General features: G+C 42.8%; 1 protein-coding gene across 5 annotated transcripts in view; it reads left to right on the forward strand.

Moving 5' to 3' along the window:
- ZNF462 (zinc finger protein 462) overlaps positions 1-3,526 on the forward strand; it is a 73,124-nt gene extending 69,598 nt beyond the window's left edge. For all 5 annotated transcript variants that reach the window (XM_040541109.1, XM_040541111.1, XM_040541113.1 and 2 more), the window contains 2 exons: positions 1,627-1,741; positions 2,805-3,526. In XM_040541109.1, coding sequence (XP_040397043.1) covers positions 1,627-1,741; positions 2,805-3,006 — 317 coding nt within the window. In that variant the 3' untranslated portion in view covers positions 3,007-3,526. The remainder of the gene's footprint in view (positions 1-1,626; positions 1,742-2,804) is intronic.
- Positions 3,527-22,152: the final 18,626 nt, after the last annotated feature.

Genomic DNA, 22,152 nt, shown 5'->3' on the forward strand with positions numbered 1-22,152 from the left:
AATTGGATGGGGCTTTGGGCAACCTGGTCTGGTGGGAGGTGTCCCTGCCCATGGCAGGGGGGACTGGAACCATTCTGTGATTCTGTGTAAACTGAACTAATGGTATTGACTTAATTTCTGGTGTTCCTATTGACACAGCACCTTGCTTTGTGATGTTTATCCACATAATAAATCACCAACAGTAAAAACTAGGAAATGGGGGTGTTTCTTTGAGGGGGAAGAAGCAACAAATGATGTTAAGAATAATTTCGTATAGAACTTTAGTAAAGTGGGATATGTGTCACAAAAATTCCTTTACAGAACTTTAGATGTGGATAGTAGTGCTTGTGTGGACAGTTTTAGGATCATAGGCTGATCTTGAACAGAGTAAATCTGTGAGTGAAGAAATCAAGCGAGCAGAGATCAGAACTAGAAAGAAGCAAAATCCCTTTTATTATGTAGTTTGGGAGGAGTCAGAAAGACATTCTGTTGATTTCTTGCTTAAGATAATCCCTGCTAAGGAATTAATGCTCTGAGCAGATGGTGCTGTCTCATATCCAGCAAAAGAATCAAGTGAGATAGTCCATGCAATTATTTTTAATGGCTTGTGTGGTGATCTTCTTAATTTGTGAGAAAATGTTTCATCTTTTGTTAAAGCTGGCTGTGTTCACGTGGGTTTTGGCTTTCAGAAATACTGCTCCCTCAGCTGCCAGTATTGCTCGTATTACTAGGTGCTTGACACTTCTGCAAATGAGGCCCCAAGCCCTTCGTATAAAAAGATTAGGATGGGATGAAACACCTATGCAGTTATGATGCAAGACTTTTGCAGATACTCTAGCTTGTAAGACTTCATAATGAATAGTCTATTTCTTCTGAGGATCACATGTTAATCACTGAATCATAGAATGGTTTGGGTTGGTGCTCCAGACCCTTCATAACCTCCCTTAGTTTGGAGAGATGCTCCAGACCCTTCATCATCTCTGTGGCCTCCTCTCGACTCACTCTAACAGGTCCATGTTAAGAGGTCTTGCGCTGGGGGCCCCAGAGCTGAAGGCAGTGCTCCAGGCGGGGTCTCACGAGAGCAGAGCAGAGGGGGACAATCACCTCCCCAGCCCTGCTGGCCACGCTGCTTTTGGTGCAGCCGGGATACGGTTGGCTTTCTGGGCTGCAAGCGCACAGTGCTGGCTCATGTTGAGCTTCTTGTCAACCAACACCCCCAGGTCCTTCTCCTCAGGGCTGCTCTCAGAGTTTGTGCACAACCAATTCAAGAAATTCAAATGTAGATGGGCTTTTTTTCATTTTTCTTTCAAGCCGTTTTTACCATAAACTCATCTCAGTGTTCGTTTTGAATTCAAACTCCACAGTCTCTTCATTTATTGAAATACAAGGACAGGGTGTAGTAAGTAACTCTGTTACATTTCTTTGCAGATATGTTCTAAGATTTAGGATGGGATATGTTGCTTGGCAGTGTCATTTTGCTTTGGGGAAATTGCATTTTCACAAACACAATAATTGATGGGTATGTCCTTTTGCTTCTTAGAGATACTTTTTTTCTCTTGGAGCAGCAGAAGGGATCAGAGTAGGATCGCAGTGGTCCCTTCTTGCCCTGGGACATAAAAATTCACAGGCTGTGCTGACCTTTTCCAGATCCCATGATGTTTTCTGACACTGGTCCTCCAGAGAAACGCTTCCCGTGCGAATTCTGTGGCCGATCATTTACAGAAGGCTCTGAGTGGGAGCGACATGTGCTGAGACATGGCATGTAAGTTGGTTTACTCTCCTTCACCAAAGAGCCAGAGGTAACAGTAGTAGTGTATTCCCCCACAGTATTCTCACCTTCCAGCAAGTCCCATGATGAAGGCAAACATGTTTACATGAAGGAAGAATTCTATCTTAAGTGTTGCTACAATTATTGGATGTCTCTGTATGAGAATTTCCAGTTCAGCCTTTTTTAACTGCACAGCCCAGAGTGACTGTAGACTGTAGTGCTATCCCTAAGTGAATACCACATAGTTGCCCCAGGATAGCTTCAGCAGTGTGCTGTTGACTTTGCCTGCCAGTAGAGCAACTTAAAAACGGCAAAAAACATGAGGAATTTTCTAGGAAGCACCATTTTTTTTTCTCCTGCCTTTCTTATTATGTTTATTTTGCATGCTTGCAGCTAAACATGTAGAGCAGTGCAAAGAATTATGTGCAGAGAAATTACGGTAAGGCCTTAAAGGGAAGTTAAATTTGTAATGAACTCCTCTTAAAATGAGCACAGTGAAGTTCATAGCAAAGATCTTTGTCAACAGTTTACACACCATGGGATGATACATGTCACAGATAAGATAGCTGTCTCTGGAACACTTAATTTTCCTTCTCTTGATGAAGATCAGTTCTGTAGTAGAGATGTCTTTGCTGACAAGAGTTTCTTCAACGAACAGAACTTGTTCAAGGTTGCTGTCCTGGGGAAGACATTTAAATACAATATTGTAACTTAACTGTGGCAGGATGAAAAATACTTTAATCTTAATACTCTTAATCTTGTCTACCTAGATAAGAGTATTTGCAATGTTGAAAGCTAGAAAAAGTTTTATTGGATCATTAACTCTTTGGGAAAAGTACTCTTTTCCTGTGCCTTTCTTTGAGCTGTAATGTCATGGGTCCCACTGGCAGCTTCATTCCACTACCTCTCCTCTTAAGCATGAGGTGGCAAAGGTGTGGCTGCTTGTGTCAACTTTTTTAGGAAGAGGTCTGTTTTTCCCCCTTCTGTGATACGCATGGATTGGCTTTGCTGTTCTCTGTATTGACTGCGTTTCTGTATTCTGCTGCTTGGCTTTCAGGGCACTGAATGAAAGTAAGCATGGGACCAGCGAGGACAGCCAGCCGAAGGAGGATGTGGAGGAGACTGTTAGCACACTGCCAGAAGAAAAAGAAAGCATTGAGAAAATGGTGCTGGACTATTCCCACAGCAGTGAAACAGTAGTCAGTGTGGTAGCTGCTGACAAACCTCTCCAAGAAAACCCGGAGGCCAAAAACGAATAAGCATTTGGTGTGATTTTAACCAACGTACTTGAACAGTGATGAGTGGGATGGGGTGGGCGGGCGGGGCGGGCAGAAGGAAGAAATAAAGCTGCTTTTAGGACTGAATGATCTATTTTCAAAGCACTGGTACCTGTGTGAGTGTGTGTGTATTAAAGTTATTTAAGTGGTGGAATAAGTGGCTCCATTACATCACTGCATCTTTTCTTCTGGATCTTGACAATGGGAAGTTACATTCGTCTTGGACTAATGAAGAAACTCCCCATATTTCTACATTACACAACGTGTTTTGCAGTGGAGACTTGGATTGTTTGTGAATGGAGGCATCGTGAGCCTGGAAGAAGTAAGGGGATAACTTTTCAACGCACAAATTTTGGTGCGTTTTTCTAGTTTTAATACATAATGCTTTTCCAGACTGAATGCAACTGCTTTAGAAATGAAAAGAAAAAAAAAAAAAAGAAAACAGAAACAAAACAGAAACTGCTTTGCTTAAAACAGTCACCTGTTTCCTAGTACCTCAAAATTAACCAAGGGAGATCTCTGCATTTGTCAGTACTACCTGTTGTCATTGTGGTTAAATGTAGAGAGACTGCTGGGCAAGGTGGTGAATGGAGGAAGAAAAAAGTTTTAAAGAAAGAAACAAATTGTGCTTAAAATCCCAGTGTGGGTTTTATTTCTTAAAATACTGTGATTTTTTTAATTATTTTAGTAAAAAAAAAAACAAAAAAAAAGAGAGAGACTTTAATTCCTAGATAACTGTTTGTGAATTGTCATCCTTTATTCCAGGTAAGCTGTTTGTTAGTATTCAGTTCTAATTTTAGGATTTGATAGATTTCATGTGACTGATTGTGCGGTTTTGTTTGCCACATTTATTTTCTATCAGCCTGAGGTGTTACAAATACAGCACAATTAAGTTTGTCATGTAAAACGAATTATTTCTTTTCGAGGGGGGACAGGGAAAGGAGACTAGATCTTGTGAATAGAACTTTTTGTTGCTGTTGTTGTTGCTGTTAATTTTAAACATACGTAAATAACAAAGATGTTTTAACTTTTTTTTTTTTTTTTTTTTTTTTTTTTAAGACTAAAGAACCAAACTTACAGCACAGCTATGCAGCTTGCGGGCCAAACACATAGGTCCTCATAACCGTTCTGTTGCTTGTCATATTAACATCTATCAGTCTCACACCAGTAACTTTTTGTTAAGATTGGCTGCCTTGTTTTCTTCTGTCCGTGGTGTGCGTGCTTTCTTTTTTGTTTTGGTGTGGTGGGAGGGGAGGGGTGTTTGTTAACACACACATCTTTTTGCAAGCGGAGGTGTAATAGTTACATATGACATTGAGCCTGGAGAACTACTTTACTCGATTCAAGGTGGAGTTGCTGAGTTTTTCCCCTCCTCCTTAGCTTTTAGCATGAGGGGAGCAGCGTAGAATGAATAGGAACCTGCATACCTAAGTGGCTGATCCTGCACTTTTCCTGGGATGGAAAGCCTACCAAACTCAAGGGGATTTTGAGCAGGGAATACAGGATCTGGTGCCCATGGTATGTTCTGATTGTGAACAAAAAAGAGTTTCTTTCCAAAAAGTAGAAAGTACTTGACTGAAACCTAGTTTTAGAAATGCATGTGTCTTTGTTTTTTTTTTGTTTGTTTTGGGGGGGATCTATGGGAGGGGGAGGGGGGAAAAGAGGAAGCTGCTGGGAAAATGGTGTCTCAGAGAGCTTCGCATAAAATTGATGGCAAAAATGTTGCATTTGTAGAATAAGTGCTACTTGAGAAGCATGGTGTTTTGCGTTTGAGGATTCATCAGTTGTGGGGTAGGGGGATTCCTTTGATTTTTGTTTTCCAATTTTTTTGCCTTTTTTTGAAGTAGGGAGGGAACATCATGTGAAAAACACATTCGAGGGACAAATATAAATACACATTTTGTGTCTGTATTTGTTTTTAATTGGCCTCATTTCAAATGTATTTCAACAGTTCCATACCTGGATTGGGTGTTTGTAATGGTTACCAAAAATGAAAAAGAAAAAAAAAAAAGAAATAAATGATTGTGACATGCTTTTATCACTACTTTATTTTTCAAATAACATGTAAATATTGTAATCCATTGGATTTTGTTTTGCTAACCTGTTAATAAAACATACGGGACCATTATCCTTTTAACAAGCTTAGAATGTCATATTGTTTTCCTTTTTTTTCTTTTCCCAAAAATGTATACCTGATATATTGTGGACACACATTTTAGATGCATTATTATGATTCTGTTGACTGTAATGACATAGAATTGAAAATAACATTTTTTTCATTGTTTAATTTATACAGAGGACTTTTTCAGAGTTTGACAGAAGGAATTAAATAGCAAAATGCTAACCCATTGGCTTCAGCACTCGGTATTTCCTGATTTTAAAATTACTGCTTACTGATGGGGGATAGGAAGGGGATACTGAACTGTTGCACTGACGGGTTTGTTTTTTTTTTAAAAAAAAAAAACAATGAAAATTAATAAAAACTTTTTAAGAGTGTGTGCCTGTGTGTGTGTTGTTCTTTATTGGCTACTTTCATGATGGGACTATAGAAATATCTATGTGACTGGTTCTGCATTTAACATCTCTGGGAGGGAGTAAAGCATCCCTTTTTCCTCTCTTCATCCTTTCTCCCCCTATTTCACGGAAAGGGAACTTTGGATTTACAGGTGGGGTGGGGTGACTCTGATCTAGCTCACATAGGGGCGAGGGGTCTGCCACATCCCTGAAGAATGCCTTGCATATCCACCAGCCCAACATCCATTAGAGGACAAGGGCATATTGCCAAAGTCTGCTGACTCCTCCTGAACCCAAACATGGAAATGAAGAAATTTTGCAGTCTCTCTTGAAGGATCAAAATAGATGGAGACAGGCTACTATTTGGATTATCAACTCAGTCTCTTCATGAGTTGGGATACTGTATGCTCCAGTATCTGATGACCTGACACTGTGCTTAATCAGAGCTGAATATACACCCAATTAGCTGGGGCAAAGGGGATTATTTTTTGCCTTTTCCTCTGTTGAAAACTTGAAATGATGCTTGTGGTGTTGTCTTGGAATCTTTCTTTGCCAAGTATAGATTTTTAATAGCACATTGAAAAGATGTCAGAAGTGTCCCCCCTCCCCACCCAATCACCTCCTTATTTTCCATGTGTCTTAAAATAACTAATTCTTTAACCTATCTATACAAAAAAAAAAAAAAAAAAAAAAAAAAGGGGGTGGGGTGGGGTGGGGAAATGATGTATTTTAGGCTTTGTAGACATTGCCTTTTTTCAGTGATCTCTGGAAACCTTTGTCCATGAGGGAGGCCTACAAATAATTTGCACACTATGTTCTAACCCAGAACTAACTTGCACTTCGAAAAGAGAAAGGGTTGCCAGTGATCAGTCACTAACAAGAATTACATGACTGACATAATGAAAGACCTTGCGATGATTTCTAGAGTATTACAGTTCTGTTATCTCATTCACCTCAGTGGCAGGTTTGTGTAAGTGAAATTGAAATAAAGCCCTCTGTCTTCCCTTCCCAGTTGCAGGTTTCTGGCTGAATGGGACTCGCTCACCTGTCTTGAAATTCCTGTTCTGAATTAAAATACATTTTAAGGTTTTGGGGGAGGAAGAAGCAAAGGAAGTAGTTGCTATCATGAGTCTTTACTTGAAATTCCTTTTTTTTTCTTTTTTTTTTTTCTTTTTTTTTTTTTTTTTTTTTTTTTTTTTTTTCGTAACTGGGAGCCCTGGGCTTCACAGCGAGCATTCATGCTGTTGGACAACTGGTGCTCTGCACACAGTGTTCCCAGGCTCATTGTCCTTCCTTTTCTTGAGAAGTCTGGGTAAATGTTTACTATCTTATTGCTAGCTGACTCCTGGCATTTTCATTTGGCCTTGAGGTCCTCACACCGGTGCAAAGGCTTTGCTGGAGTTGCTATGGGAAGGGAGACCACAGTCTCCCTCTTGCAAACACACAACCTCCCTAGAGTTGGGTTGAGCAGCCTAGGCCACAGGTTACCTAGTTATTTAGGGACCAAAACTGAGGATTGGCAATGTCACAGTAAAGATTATAAGTCCAGTGCTGCAGGGCTTTCAGTGGACAGTCTACTGTTTGCAAAATGAGTGGGACCTATGTGATACTTGTACCTAAGTTATCTTGGAAACTGGTGTCTTATGGAAGACTTCATGTGAACTTAAACAGTGAAAGTCAGTCTCCTGGCTTCAAGAAAATATCTCAATATCAAGAAAATATCTCAATTGCAGATGTTCGGTACATTTCAGTGAAAACTGCCCCAAGCTTTTCCTCTCCTCCCTACCCTGAAGCGTGTTTTGTTCAATATTTTTTTCTGATAACACAGGACTTTTCCACCATGAGAGCCAACTGTCTGGCTCCAAAGCAACCAGATTACTGAACAGGAAATGATTCTGGGTAAGAAGATTTTGGAAAAGGGGAATGCGTAATCCAAGAAAGGCTTAAGATGTTACAGAAACCTCTCTTTGTTTGCAGAGTGGTTAATTCCACTGCCCCCACACCACCTGCCACTGGAAACAGGGATTTCAGTTTGAGCAGTCTGGAGTGCAACCTGCAGCATTGAAGGCTACAGTCCTCCCAGGATGCAACAAGTAGACCTTTTGATGTTGTCTTGTCTGTCACTTATCAGACTGCCCTCAGATAAATGGGTGGCATCAAATAACCCTATGAGTCAAAGGTGGGAATGGGGGCCGTAAGAAAAAGAGTGAGCATCCTGGTCAAATTTTTGGTAAAGAAGGCTGATGCCTGTTTGGACCAACAGAGGTTTGGAGAACCTAGCTGAACGCATCATTCTTCCTGCTGTGTCTGCAGTTACTTACCTGTATGTGGAAATGCAGTACACCTTTTGCAAGGGTGCAGGAAGAGAAGGAAGTCTGATTCATCAGTCATGCAGGTTGTGTGAGTGTGGATAAAAAGGGAGAAGGAATTTGAATAGGGTAACAGGACAGCTTCCTGAACAGCGGAGTGGGACAACAATGGAGCAGGTCGCCCAGTGAGGATATGGTATCTTCACCCTTGTCGTTTTTTCAAACACATAAAAGCCATGGCTGACCTAGTGTAGCATTGGCAATAATTCTGTTCTTAGCAAGAGGTCAGACCAGAGACCTCCAAAAATCCCTCTCAGGCCCATTTCCTATTTCAAGATAAATTTCCCCTGACATTTTGCAAGTCCGTGTTTTTGGTGTGAAATACTTTAAGGAGGTGCTCATTGACTCATGAGCTCTTCTCTGAACTCAGCATTTCTGTCTATCCTATGCCCACTCATTTTTAACCAAAAGGCATTACTTCCATACAAATATATGCTCAGTGATGTAATGCTCCTACGGTAACAATCTCGTGGCAGGATCAAAGAAAATTTTTAGCAGACTTTCTGTGTGGGTTTATTTTCATCATTAGCAAGGAACAGCACTGAACAGCGCTTAGATGTAGAAAACAGCTATCAAATAGAAGATATCTCTCTGTGCTTCTGGGATTCCTCTTGGCCCAAACTATTTAATTAATTCAGCCTTGAATCTCACAATTCCGTTTCTCCAGCACTCCCACAATATGCTACAAATCAAGTGAAATACAAAAAAAGACTAGTGTCAGTGTGGTGGGGTTTTGTTTTTGCTTTGCTTTTGTGATTGAAACAGCATTCTCACTTGTTACAGCTGGAAGAATCCCATCCAAAGTTCTGTCAACTTAAAAAAAAAAAAAAAAGGAAAAAAAAAAAAGGATGAAAACATCAAGAAAAAAAAAACGCATGAACAAATAACTTCTCGTGCAATGTACTCCATTGTGTAGCAACAGATGGACTGATGGACTGTGCAGCTAAGAGTCAGGTAGCACTATTGGCTTTTCTTCTTCTACATTTGAGAACTATTTTCTGCTAGCAGAATCACAGAATCACAGAATGGTTTGGGTTGGAAGGGACCTTAAAGATCACCCAATTCCAACACTGTGCCATGGACAGGGACACCTCCCACTAGACCAGATTGCTCAAAGCCCCATCCAACCTGGCCTTGAACACCTCCAGGGGCGAGGCATCCACAGCTTCTCTGGGCAACCTATTCCAGTGCCTCACCACCCCCAGAGTATAAGAAGTTCTTCCTTATATCTAAATCTACCCTCTTTTAATTTAAAGCCTTTGCTCCTTGTCATATCTCTACATCCCCTGACAATGAGTCCCTACTCAGCTTTCCCGTAGGCCCCCTTTAGGCACTGGAAGGCCACTGTAAGGTCTGCCCGGAGCATTCTCTTCTCCAGGCTGAACAACCCCAACTCCCTCAGCCTGTCTTCATAGGAGAGGTGCTCCAGCCCTTTGATCATCCTCATGGCCCTCCTCTGGACTTGTTCTAATACGTCCATGTCTTTCTTGCGCTGGGGTCCCCAGAGCAGAACGCAGTGCTCCAGGTGGGGTCTCACGAGAGCAGAGCAGAGGGGGACAATCACCTCCCCAGCCCTGCTGGCCACGCTGCTTTTGGTGCAGCCAGGATACAGTTGGCTTTCTGGGCTGCAAGCGCACAGTGCTAGCTCATGTTGAGCTTCTTGTCAACCAACACCCCCAGGTCCTTCTCCTCAGGGCTGCTACCAATCCATTCTCTGCCCAGCCTCTATTTTTGCCCCGTCCGAGATGTAGGACCTTGCACTTGGCCTTGTGGAACCTCATGAGGTTCACACAGGCCCACCTCTCAAACCTGCCCAGGTCCCTCTGGATGGCATGCCTTCCCTCCTGTGTGTCATCCCTTCCCACACAGCTTGGTGTCATCGGCAAACGTGCTGAGGGTGCACTTGATCCCACTGTCCATGTCACCAACAAAGATGTTAAACAGCGCCAGTCCCAGTACCAACTCCTGAGGAACACCACTTGTTTCTGGTCTTCACCTGGACACTGAGCTGTTGACCACAACTCTTTACATGTGACCATCCAGCCAATTCCTTACCTACCCAGTGATCCATCCATCAAATTCACATCTCTCCAATTTAGAGACAAGGGCATCATGGGGCACAATGACAAATGCCTTGCACAAGTCCAGGTAGATGATGTCAGTTGCTCTTCACCTATCCGCCAGTGCTATAACCCCATAGTAAAAGGCCACCAGGTTTGTCAGGCACAACCTGCCCTTAGTGAAGCCATGCTGGCTGTCAACAGTCACCTCCTTATTTTCCATGTGCCTTAGCATAGTTTCCAGGGTCTTGCCAGGCGCACAGGTGAGACTGACTGGCCTGTACTTCCCTGGGTTCTCCTTTCTTCTCTTGCTAAAAATGGGGGTTATATTTCTCCTCCTCCAGTCAGTAGGAACTTTACTGCTCTGCCATGGCTTCTCAACTGTGATGGACAGCAGCCTAACCACTACATCCACCAGTTTCCTCAGGACCTGGGAATGCATCTCGTCAAGTCCCACGGAGGAATGGGAGAGTTGATCAGATCATGTGTCTGACTAGGTCAGGGGCTTGACTCCTGAAGGAAAAAACAGAATATTGCTTGGTGAGCAGGAACAGAATAGTATGTCTCTAATGAAAAATCTCATACTAATCCATTCTGAAGACAGTTTTATGCTCAGAAACATAAGGCGCTCTACCTGTTTCACATTCATTTTACATTATATGTTGTAGTTTCACTACTAATTCCATTGTAAATTTTACTGAACTCTTGGTTTCTGTGATGAGAGTTGACAAGTAAAATATTTTTGTGTGTTGAAGTTAATTTAGTAATTTTAGTTATCCTGAAAGTTAGTTGTGTGAACTCTTATTATTCTTATGTTGTTCATAGAAAGCATTTTTTGTGTATATAAAATAATCTGTCAAGAATTCCAGTTGATTCATTTCAGCTAGGATGCTTAGGAAAAAATGAAGTCATCTGCTGGAATGAGAAGAGACGTGCTTCTGTTATTCTCAAATAATTTGCCCCTTTGAATAGTTTAGTGTAAAAGCAAATATGGCTCAGCTTGATTCTTGAATTCTCTATTGAGTTTACTCTTCTATTAATGAAGAGCTTAGCTTAGTCTAGCCAACTGTACATGCATGACTTCCAAATCTAAGCAAAATGTGTCTCTTTGCAGCTGTTCTGCTGTGCTCTCAGTAGTGTTTAAAGAGAGGAATATATTTACCAGCTATGCCTCAAATTAATTTAGCTTGTGTTGAAAATGTTGGACTGAAATTTTAACTTTTCTCTGCAGTGGAAGGAAATCATATTAAGCTCCTGAGCCAGATGATGCTTTGGGTCTGTGGAGTCATTTAGACTGGAGTCACCAAAGACTTCTATCAGAGATGCTGCAGTAAGAGAAGTGGTAGTTTTGGTCTGTATGAAACAGTGGATAATTAGACAGCAGGCTCTGTAAAGCAATGAGTGTTTTGCGTGTTATGTCCGGAGGATGTTTTCCTCTGCTTAGACTCTTCAGGAACTCAGGTATGTGATTGTTGAAACCACACTATTTAAGTAATGATAATAATTCAGAAGTAGAAAGGAGTTGGTTTCCCACAGGTAAATAAATATATGGCATTAAAAAGGATGTTGTCTGCAGAAAAAAAATATAAAATAAAAAAAAGTAATGTCTTTGAGTCATCTTTTGAGTCGTCTTGCTGCAGCTACATACAAGGTATTTCTTGCTATTGTTATAGGAGACTCCTACTAGAAAACAGGCAGAAAATAAGGCTTGCTTACCCCTTGCCCCATCTGCTCCTGTAATTGTCTATTCCACTTTCCATTGCAGGGTTACTCCTAGTAATCAGATGAAAAACCCTGGCCACACTAGAACTGGTAGGAGTTTAGCTATTATTCTTAGGCGAGTGAGAATGTCAACATGGCTTCTGGTGCTACAGGGAGCCCAGGCTCATGTATGGGCATGACAGACTGCACAGGCACTGTACGTGCCTGGTAGGGTGGAGCGTGCAGCAAGGCAAGCAAGCAGAGCTATCTGCTAGGCTGTGTCTAGTTGTGACCACACACAAGGCACATGGCAATCAAAAGCGCAGTTGTCCTTGCCTTCATCAGTCCTTCTGATGAGCTCTGGAGCAGAGGTGCAAACAGGATGTCTGCTGTTTCAGCTCACACACAGAAAAAAGATTTGGAGGGGTGAATGGATGTGAATGTGCCTGATCCTTCTCTCAGGAGCAGGCTGGTCATCTGTCCTATCCACCAACAGCAGGAGGAACAGGCGATCAGCTCTAGATATCATACCCTATGTAATTAATTAACAGCAGCAATAAAAGTGTAATTACATTCTTATAATCGGATTAAATGTATGTTGTTATTTAATCCATTTAACGTACATGTTTAGCAGTTAGGACCTCATTCATCCCCTCAGGCATGCTGTAGCTTAGATTTCTTTCAATGTAATGGAGTTGGAAAGTTGAAAAGGACATGCTGTTTTCCCATTAATTTAAATCGAATGGGTGTTGACCCTGAGTGGGTGGGCTGCTCACAGGAACACTGCGCAAGCTGGGAGAGCCTGAGAGAGAGATGGAAAAGAGGAATAAGGGATAAGGCTCTCCAAACAATATGCTAATGACACACATGGTGGCAAAAGTAAGCAAACGCATTACTTCCTTGGCAGCCTCCTTGCCTTGCAACAGCTGAAATGGCAGCTTGAGATTTTTAGAAGTTTGAAACTTCTGTTTCCAGGGGCCTATTGGAATCCTTTGGCACCTGAGTGGTTTCGAAAACATCCGAAAATCCTACTTTCCAGGAGATGTGAGTTCAGGAGTGAATATGGGAGTTTGTATTATAGGTGTGATGGTGACTGAGAGGGCCTCCTGGTACATCTCTCTGACTGCAGGCAGGGAAGTGTCTGCTTTTCATTTGTGTCTCGATTCACCTGAAGCAGAAGACTTCAGTCACTTACTGCAGGTCTTTTGGCCTCAGAAAAAAAACAGGAGATTTCCTCCTTGGTGTAATACTGGTGAGACCAAACTCCATCATTACTTGCTCCACATGCACGTAGGAGCCTGATAAGATATAGCCACCTGGAAAGTGTTGTGTTCACAGGTGGCTAATCTTTTCATGAAAGAGGAGTTCATTTTGATTTTCCTGCAAAGGGAAACCTTGAATAGTATGAGCCCTCAAGTTTTCTCAATTAAAATGATCATATTCAGAGAGCTGCAAGCTGATAAGAACACTAGCAAAGGCTGTAAGGAAACAGCAAGCATGTAATACAAAAGAGCTGTTCTCCAGCACTCAGGTGAGTTTCTGCTTTATGAGAGTTTTACTGACAGATTCTGAGTTTTAGTCACACTTTCTGCAAATAACAAGGACTTCATTTCATGGTTGGATCTTATGTATTTGTAGGTCACTTGCCTTTTTATGGTAGCTTACGTATCTCAAACCTGACCATTATGCTTATATTTTCCAGATGTCTAATGCCATCTGAAAGCTAATGTTGGAAAAGAGAAAATATAAACACACAGAGCCATGCCACAAGCTAGCTTCTCAATTTCAGTCCATTGCTGTTGTTACCTGTGACCGTCAACCATACCGACACCGTGCTTTTCCTTACAGACCTCAAAGCCACTGATTAAGTGAGTCAAGGTTCAAGTACTTCTTTTCAACACTGAGGCACCTGACCTCTAGGAGCTGCAGTTGGGTGCAAACTATACTCTCAGATCCAAATTCTACATAAACTTTGGAGAAGTTAGGAGCTGAATACTGCCCAGTCCCTATGGAAGGTCAGTCTGAAAACTTACAGCATGTCTGAATCCTGATCAAAGTCCTGTGTCTTGAATCCATCTCTAATCTGAACATCTAAATTGATGGTTCCTAAATAACCTCTCTGTGCAGCTGTTTCATTGTTGGACTGCACAGTTTTCCAGACATCTTTAGCTGTCTGTGAAGAGTGATAAATCTTGTTTGCTTCTCCAACAGAAGGTTTCCAGTGCAGCTTTAGTTAGTCCATATTGTGTCCAATTTCATACTGAGATTTCAGTCTTTTAAAGGTAGTGAAACTGCCCTCTTGACTAGCTTTCACATGTTCTGAATTACATTCATGAAATATGTAATATTTAGACTTTGAGTCCTCTCAAAGAAGTTGAGCAGGAAGAGTTGTACAAACTTGTATTCAAAATTCCTAAACCTTAATTCCTGTTTATACTCCAGTGACAGACAAGGACTTAAACCTATTTATAAACGTCTCCTATCACCATTTCAAAGTCTGCTTTATGGAGGATCCATAGCACTGGGAAGGCTTCTGTTGTTAACGAAGTGTTTCAATTATTTTAATTCTCATGCTTCTTTTCAGCAATGGTAGTCATAATTTCAGCAAAAGCCAGTTAGTATTTCGTGCTAGTATCCTCTGTCGCTCGTGCACCCTCAGACAGAGTAATTTATAGTTAAAGGACGGAATAAAAAATGGAACAAGACACTATTCTTTTTGCACATGACAATAGCATACAGAAGTCATGCCACAGAAGTATTTTTGTAGCACTTGCTGTAGTATGAACAGAGCACAAACTCTTCATCTAAAAAAAACTTACCATCAGAGGGACAAATATGCTGTGTGTTGGTGTTGGAGAAGGAAGAGCTTTCAATAGCTCCATTTACTCGATGGAGAACTGGTGCAGGAAGAATAGGAAATAATATTGTCTTGGGGAAGTCTATCATAACTGGGACAAAAGCTCTTGTAAGTTGGGCCCTTGTTCATCACTTTAGCATGAAGCACTTACCATTTTTTTTTTTTTTTTTTTTTTTTTTAACTAGAATAAGCAAGTAAACCCAGAAGGGAGTGTCTGCATCATGGAGAGCAGGGTCCAGCCAAACTGAACTAACAGTAAAATTGGTTCAGCCCGGAAAAAAGGACTAAACATCTACTCCTGTGCATATCTGTGCACAGAAGGATAATAAACCCACCTCAGAGATAGGCAACAAATGCCAGGTCAAGAATAAGTCCCCTGGATAAAGAATATAGACCTGAATATTCCATTTCTTAGTGTAAAAAGAACAAGTTTACTCCAAGGACTTGCAAAACACATTCAGCTACAGGGGAGAGGAGCAATATGTTCCTTTGGCAAGCTACTTGTTTTCTTCGAGTGGCATCATGTTGTCCGAACACTTGATAAGGACACACATTTGTTACTTTGCAGGTTAGATGATATCAGGACTGCTGGTACTTTTGCTGATAGTTATTGAAGACATGAGTTAGGATTAGGAACTATCTGTCTCTTGATTCCACAACTGCTCACATTTAAATCTGTCCTCTTGGTATGTGTATGGATGCAGCTATATCAAGAGGAAAAAAGCTTTAAGTTAAATATTTTCTTTAAGTTAAAATTCCGTGCATGAAGGACATGATTTTATTTTACTTGTATAACATATCTTTAAAGCTGCTGTGCTGCCATGGGCTCCAGTTTACTTTCAAGATGAGTTAAAATGCAATACAGTATAGTCAAAGAATTTAGGCGAAATTAGCGAGTTCCCTCTTTCCTGAGGGAAAACAGATCTTCCCACCTGCATGGGGTCAGTTAATGGAGCTTCTGGGGAAAGGGACACTCTCCTCTGGTGAGAAGCCCCCATGCACCCACATGGCTGGGGCTAAGAGAAGGCCCTTGCTTGTTGGACCTTCACCTTGACAAGGCACTTCCACACCAGCCCTGCAGAAGTCAGGGGGGCTGACTGGATGCCCATCCTCTCCCACCTCCTTCTGCAAGTGCAGAAACATGACAGCACAGCTCTCCTTGCGGTAAACCCCTCCGGCTTGCTGGAAGCTTTGCCTTAATCTGGTGCTAGTGGTGCTGACCCTTAGCAATCCTTCCTCTTCTCCAAGTCTCTGTTGTAAGCCCACAGCCCTCTGCAGACCCACAGGAGTGATGGCCCGTGCTGGCTGCTTGCAATCCCCTTCCTCACTCATGCCTTTCTAGTGAGTTTGCATGCAATAGCTGAGAGCCTCTGTGAAGAAACCAGCCTCTTGACTGCACTTGGCAGCTCAGAGCTGTGTTGTTAAGGTGAGGATGTTATCTTGCCCAGAAAATGGAATTTATCCTTTTAAAACTCGTTGTGATGAGGAGGATGGTAACATTAGCTTGGGCAGCAGATGGCTTTTTCAGGAAGACTTTCTGGGAATGTGTTCAGGTTTCTCCTTTCATGTGGTGTATGCGCATACTGGCAGCTGATTTAGACTAAACAAAGGGTAATCCTACATTGTGGTTTCCTTCTGTCAACAGGCTGCGTGGTTGGTTGGAGCTCCCAGTGGCATGTATCAGATATTATTTTCCTTCTCTCTGGGAACCCTAGCGAGCACCCATTTTGATTCCAAGTCAAGTCTAAGGTGTCCCTCTTTTCTACATTTTCAAACACCTGTTGCAATATCTAGTCACTTGCTCTCCTCCTGGCGACGCTGGAGGCCTCTCTGGTTTCAGACCCCTCTGCCCTGGCCTCTGCCATCAGCCCGCCTGCCGATTGCACTGGCTGTGCCTTTTACCATTGACCTCCTCCTCTGCTGTGTGGGGACATCCACTGCAGATAGGCTCTGACCTCTCTCCTCATGGTTTTCCAAGGTTTTCCACCTTGGGATTTGTCATTAATTTATCTTCTACTGGCCATATTTTTAAGCACAGCTTCAAGGAGACAAGAGCTGCAGATCTTGCTCAGGAGCATCTCTTCCCACTGTCCCTTCTGGGGACAGTGAAACCAGACAATATATCACTGCTCCTGACACAGCACGGGGCACTTTGCTGACATAAAATTACTGAGCAGTAGCTGAAAGCACCTAATTGCTAGAACGACCTGAACACTGCGTGTTGGGGGGTTGTTTCACGTGTTTAATGAAGAGCTCAACAGTATTTTAGTGATAATTTGATACTTAACTTTTAGCCTATTATGTAAGTGCTAATTAAATGTTTTAACATGCTGTACATGTTTTATGTATTAATAAGCAATAAGTGTACAAGTTACACTTTTTATGTGATTTAGAATTAATTGCAGGGCGGTGAGATTTTCTCCTTTATATACCTATTAAACCCACATAACTGCTGTTTTTACAGTTGATTGGTGTTCAGTTAACATACAGTAATTGCTCTTTAAAGGCTTTAGTAAGTGCATATTTGAGACCATTTACAGTGTTAGCAATTTCCTGGTGGTATTCCTCAGAGGTATAGGGAAACTAATCACATTCAACACTGGAATTCTCCTGGAGCCTGCCACACGTTTCCCACAGCGTTCCATGCAAGCCTCATTCAGCCATGAGGGATTCCACGTTCAGAGCTGATAAACACACAAAGAGAATCACTTTATTGGCCATAAAATGATCCTGCTGCAGCAAGGCAAGCAACCCGGAGGTAGGGACATGTTGTTAGAAACACAAATCAGGAGGGGCATAACTCAGTGCTTTCTGTTCTGTTCTGTGAAACCGCAGAGAAAAGCAACAGGCTGTCCTCTTTTCTCTTGATAGATCACATGCTCCCTCTGTGTCTGTCTCATTTGAAGGTATGGAAGCTATAAGCCCAGGACCTTGTATCTCCATTAAATTGTGGCATGACCTCAGGCAAATCACTGAGTGCCTCTGTGCCGCACTTGCCCCTCCATGGATTTAGCACTGTGCCGGTCTTTACTCCCAGGGAATACTGTTCATTCCAGACTGTAGACTCCTCCAACACTGAAGAGATCAAATGCATGTTTAAGATAGATTTATAAACAAACAGCACCACCCTTCTGCCTCATTAACTGGGAAATTTTGAGGGTGACAGAAAACTGATTGCTGCTTCCTCGAAGATTGAGACAGCAAGGTGCACAAAGTGCCTACCACTTAATTGACACAGCTATCTGAAATCCAATCTACCAGGCAAAGCAGAGGAAGATTGTTTGAAATCTGTATGCCAGCAAGAGAGAGTGCATGGAAAAGAAAGTAATTTTTGTTCCACATCATTCCTTTTGCATAATGTTGTATCCTTTTGACAAGGCAGCATAATAAAGCTTAACTCCCTCTTTGCTCCCAACCCTCCAATCACTGACTTAAAAGAAAACAGCAGAGCCCTATCTTTAGTGTCAAATGAACCATGGGCATTCTTCCAGCAAGAAGAAATGAGCTGCTTTTGAAAGAATTGTGGAGGAAAGTGCAAAATGTTCTGACTTCACATGAAATAAATATTTGAATGATAGTCACTTGGCTTATCCTCTAAGATGTCAGTGTAGGATTTGCACTCCAGGTTTATATGAAATATTGGCCATGGTAGTTAGAGGGGCTTGAAATCTCTTATTGAAGATAAGAAAAGACAGAGATACAATGAGACGGAAGATTTTCATGTTCAAGGCACTTCAGAAACAGTAACTAATTAATATTCCCACTACAAGATGGTATATATCATCCTATCTTGGCCAAAAACTCATGGCCAAAACTTCACAGGCAGCTTCAAGGATATTGAGACATTGATTTTAACAAGACTTGGGAAACTCAGTCCCCTAGGCAGCACCACATATTTCAGCAGAGGCTTGGAGCCGTGCTGCTGCAGCCTGCGCAAAGCTGTAGGAAGGCACCCGGGCAAGAGAAGTGCTTAATCCTCACAGGAAGCTGAAGACCTAATGCAGCAATGCAGGCTGAGACCAGCCACAAATCTGATCCAACGTTTAGCTGAAGCCACAAGGCATGCAGACCAAGCATGAGGAGCTGCCTCTGCAGAAATGGGGAGATCCATGCTCCCCCATTGGTTTACCCATTCCTCTCATGATTGTAATTTCCTTTTTCTTCAGAACTGTTCAGCATTAAAAATGTTATGTTCACAATGTCTAGGTTCCTCTTCTTGTTGTTTTTGAAAGTTAATAGAAGTTTTTCAAAAGTTTAGAAAAGCTAATTTTCTATCTAGCCCAAGTAGCTAAGTCCAGCTACCTGGATTTGTGCAAATTATTTGACACTGCCCCCCATGACATCCTTGTCTCCAAATTGGAGAGACATGGATTTCATGGATGGACCACTCGGTGGGTAAGGAATTGGCTGGATGGTCACATGTAAAGCTTTGTGGTCAACGGCTCAATGTCCAGGTGGGGATCAGTGATGAGCAATGTTCCTTGAGGGTCAGTATTGAGACTGTGGCGCTGTTTAACATCTTTGTTGGTGACACGGACAGTGGGATCAAGTGCACCCTCAGCACGTTTGCCGATGGCACTGAGCTGTGTGGGAAGGGATGACATGCTGGAGGGAAGGCATGCCATCCAGAGGGACCTGGGCAGGTTTGAGAGGTGGGCCTGTGTGAACCTCATGAGGTTCCACAAGGCCAAGTGCAAGGTCCTGCATCTGAGCTGGGGCAATGCCAAGGATAAAGAGAGCTTGGGCAGAGAATGGACTGGTAGCAGCCCTGAGGAGAAGGACCTGGGGGTGTTGGTTGATGAGAAGCTCAACATGAAGCATTTAAGGCCAGGCTGGATGGGGCTTTGGGCAGCCTGGTCTGGTGGGAGGTGTCCCAGCCCATGGCAGGGGGTTGGAATTAGATGGTCTTTAGGGTCCCTTCCAACCCAAACCATTCTATGATTCTCTGACTCTAATTTAAAGGAGGTACAGGCAGTCTAAGGAAGTGTGTTATTCCCTACATTGACATGGTAATTTTAATATTTTTGAAGGAATGTCTTTTTTAGAAACTTTGGAAGGGACTCCACCAGTTTTATTCCCCTTCCAGCTAAACTCATGGGTGAAATGCTTCTTTCAGTATTTCCACCACAAAATGATAAAAATAATTTAAAAAATCCCGAAAAGTCTTTTCTGGTTTGTGTACCCGCAAGAACATCCACATAATGGTGATAATTTACATGTGCATAAATTCAAACCATGAAGTTGCCCCTAGCAGCTGCTGTGGTTCTGACAGGAGTGCGCTGTCTCAGTTACCTAGATGTCTCCCTGTGATTGTCCTCCTCTGGAGCTACTGCATATTTCCCAATGATGATGATATATGGAGACTTGCAGCATGCAACCAAAAGAGGGAAAATAGTCTTAAAGGTCAGGCTTGGGGGTAGAGTTCAGATGAATGGTATTTGCTCTTCTACACCACCCAATGATTTGTCTTTAATTCAGTGGGGACTCTGCTGCCTTACACAACTGGAATACAGTGAAAGTAGATCCCTCAACAGCTCAAGGTAGGCAAAGGGTGACTTTTGAAAAGCAGGTGATTATCACGAGTTTTGTGTAAACCTGGTCCATGACGTGGCCTGGTATTTTAAGTAGTGTGTTGCTTACTTCTCACTGCCTGCTTTCTGATACAACAGTAACCATGGACTGGTGTCTGAAAGAACAAAGAACAACAAAATACGTGCTCAGAGTTAGCTGCTTTTACAAAACTGGGAAGTATCTGAAATACTGGTGTTTTTGCAAAATTTACAATTTGAGCTTGTTTGTCGGAGTGGAGTTTTTCGCTGAAGTTATAGTGAAATGAAACCATTTATCCTGGTTCCTTTTAGTGCTTCTAAGGCTGTTTCTTGCAAGTAATTAGCATTATCCAGAAGTCCCTAAGGTGGTAAGAGTGAATAGCACGATCATGTTAATTTGGCAGAAAGCAACGACATAAACACTCACAACAATGCTGGTTGCCCTTTGCAAGAACTGGAAGTGGGAAAACCATTTTGCAGTGAGGGCGTGGTAGGACAACTTGCTCTGGAAATCCTCTGGGCTTCTCTCTCCCTCTGAACTGTGATTCAGCGTTGAAGTGGCAGTGTGATTTGCCCTGAGCGCCGTCTCCGCAGCGGAGGTGGTTGGAAGCTTTCCAAAGGCAGGGTTTTCTGCTGGGAGGTGCTGATTCAAGGAATCACAAAACCTGCCATGCAGGAGGATTGTTCTGGCTGGAATCTACTTGTGAATGAAAACAATCGGTTTCAGTGGTTTGAAGTCCTGAAAGGGATAGGCTTTAATGTTTTTTGGAGATAACACACTGTTTTGAAAGTCCATTTTGAAAAAGAAGATTTTAATTTTGACTGAAACGTGGTTTCCTTCCTTGCCCCTAGGAGGGACCTCTGCACCTTCTGCCTGGCGCTGGATGCCTGCAGCAGCTCAGCACCTCCAACTACGCGTCAGCACATGAGGAGCCAAAGCTTGAGGTGATGGAGAATGGATAGAGGCCCCGGGTTTTCCTCTGTGGGAGCTTGCACACACCTCCCTCAGCTGTGTACCAGCAGCGTGGGCCTGGTCGTGGCTGAGCTGCAGCTGGCAGGGCCTTGCCTGGGGACTGCCGCTCCTCAGGCCCGCTGTGAGGCCGGTGCCATGCTCTTCTGTTTTGTTTCTTGTGCATCCCTCGGTTTCACCCAGACCCACAAATCTGCCTGTCTCGGTTCAGGGGACACCCGATACCCTTTTACAACCGGAGACTTAACTAAAGTGAAATCAATACCCGGTGGTAGGAATCCATCTTCTCCGATTTCTATTCAAACTAATGCAGAGGGCAGGAGCAGAGTGAACAGGACGGATTAAAGCTGTGTCCTCTCACCTCTGTGGTCCTGGAGCAGAGGGGCAGGGAGAAGGGGACTTCAAAGCTTGGCAGCACCTCCACCACAGTAGCAGAGGAGGCAGGGAATTGTCACCTTCACACCAACAACTTCCCTGAGCCTTGGTAAAGTGGCAGACAACTGAGATGACAAGCTTCTGTTACCATCTCTGGATTCAGGTTGGACACCAGAGAAAGGGATGAGGTCAGGATTACAGAAACAGCGGAGACTGAGGAAAGGCAGAGCATGTCAGGCAGTGTTGCTTCAGTGCTTTTCCATGACCTCATTAGGCTCTGTTTCTCACCTTCTGAAGCCCAGGGGGAATGTGAGGGAATCACACAAACAATGGATCCTGATGAAGTGCATGCACTTCATGATGTCCTGCTGAAAAATACCAACGTGTCAGGGATCTGGAACATGCCCTCAGACCTGTAAGCACCCTGCTGCTGATGTTTCCCTTCCCTATGCCACCTACAACCAGCTCCTGCCTGAAAGCTGCATCATTTCCTCTGTCTGGATCTTGCCAATATCTGTGCAACACCAGAGAATTTGGTGCAGTGAAGTGGATATAACCAAAGGCCATAAACAAAGTTTTCAGCTGTCAGTGGACTCTCTCTTCTGAATATTGCATATTCTTTCTTGTTGCACAGAGGTTTTCCTAGTTTGGGAACATCCAAGAATGACAATGCCCAGGACTGTAATGTTCCCTTGCAATAACACCTCTCTTGCTCAACTCTATGCCTGTGGCC

Source organism: Cygnus olor, chromosome Z (assembly GCF_009769625.2).
Source record: "Cygnus olor isolate bCygOlo1 chromosome Z, bCygOlo1.pri.v2, whole genome shotgun sequence".
NCBI classification, from domain to species: Eukaryota; Metazoa; Chordata; class Aves; order Anseriformes; family Anatidae; genus Cygnus; species Cygnus olor.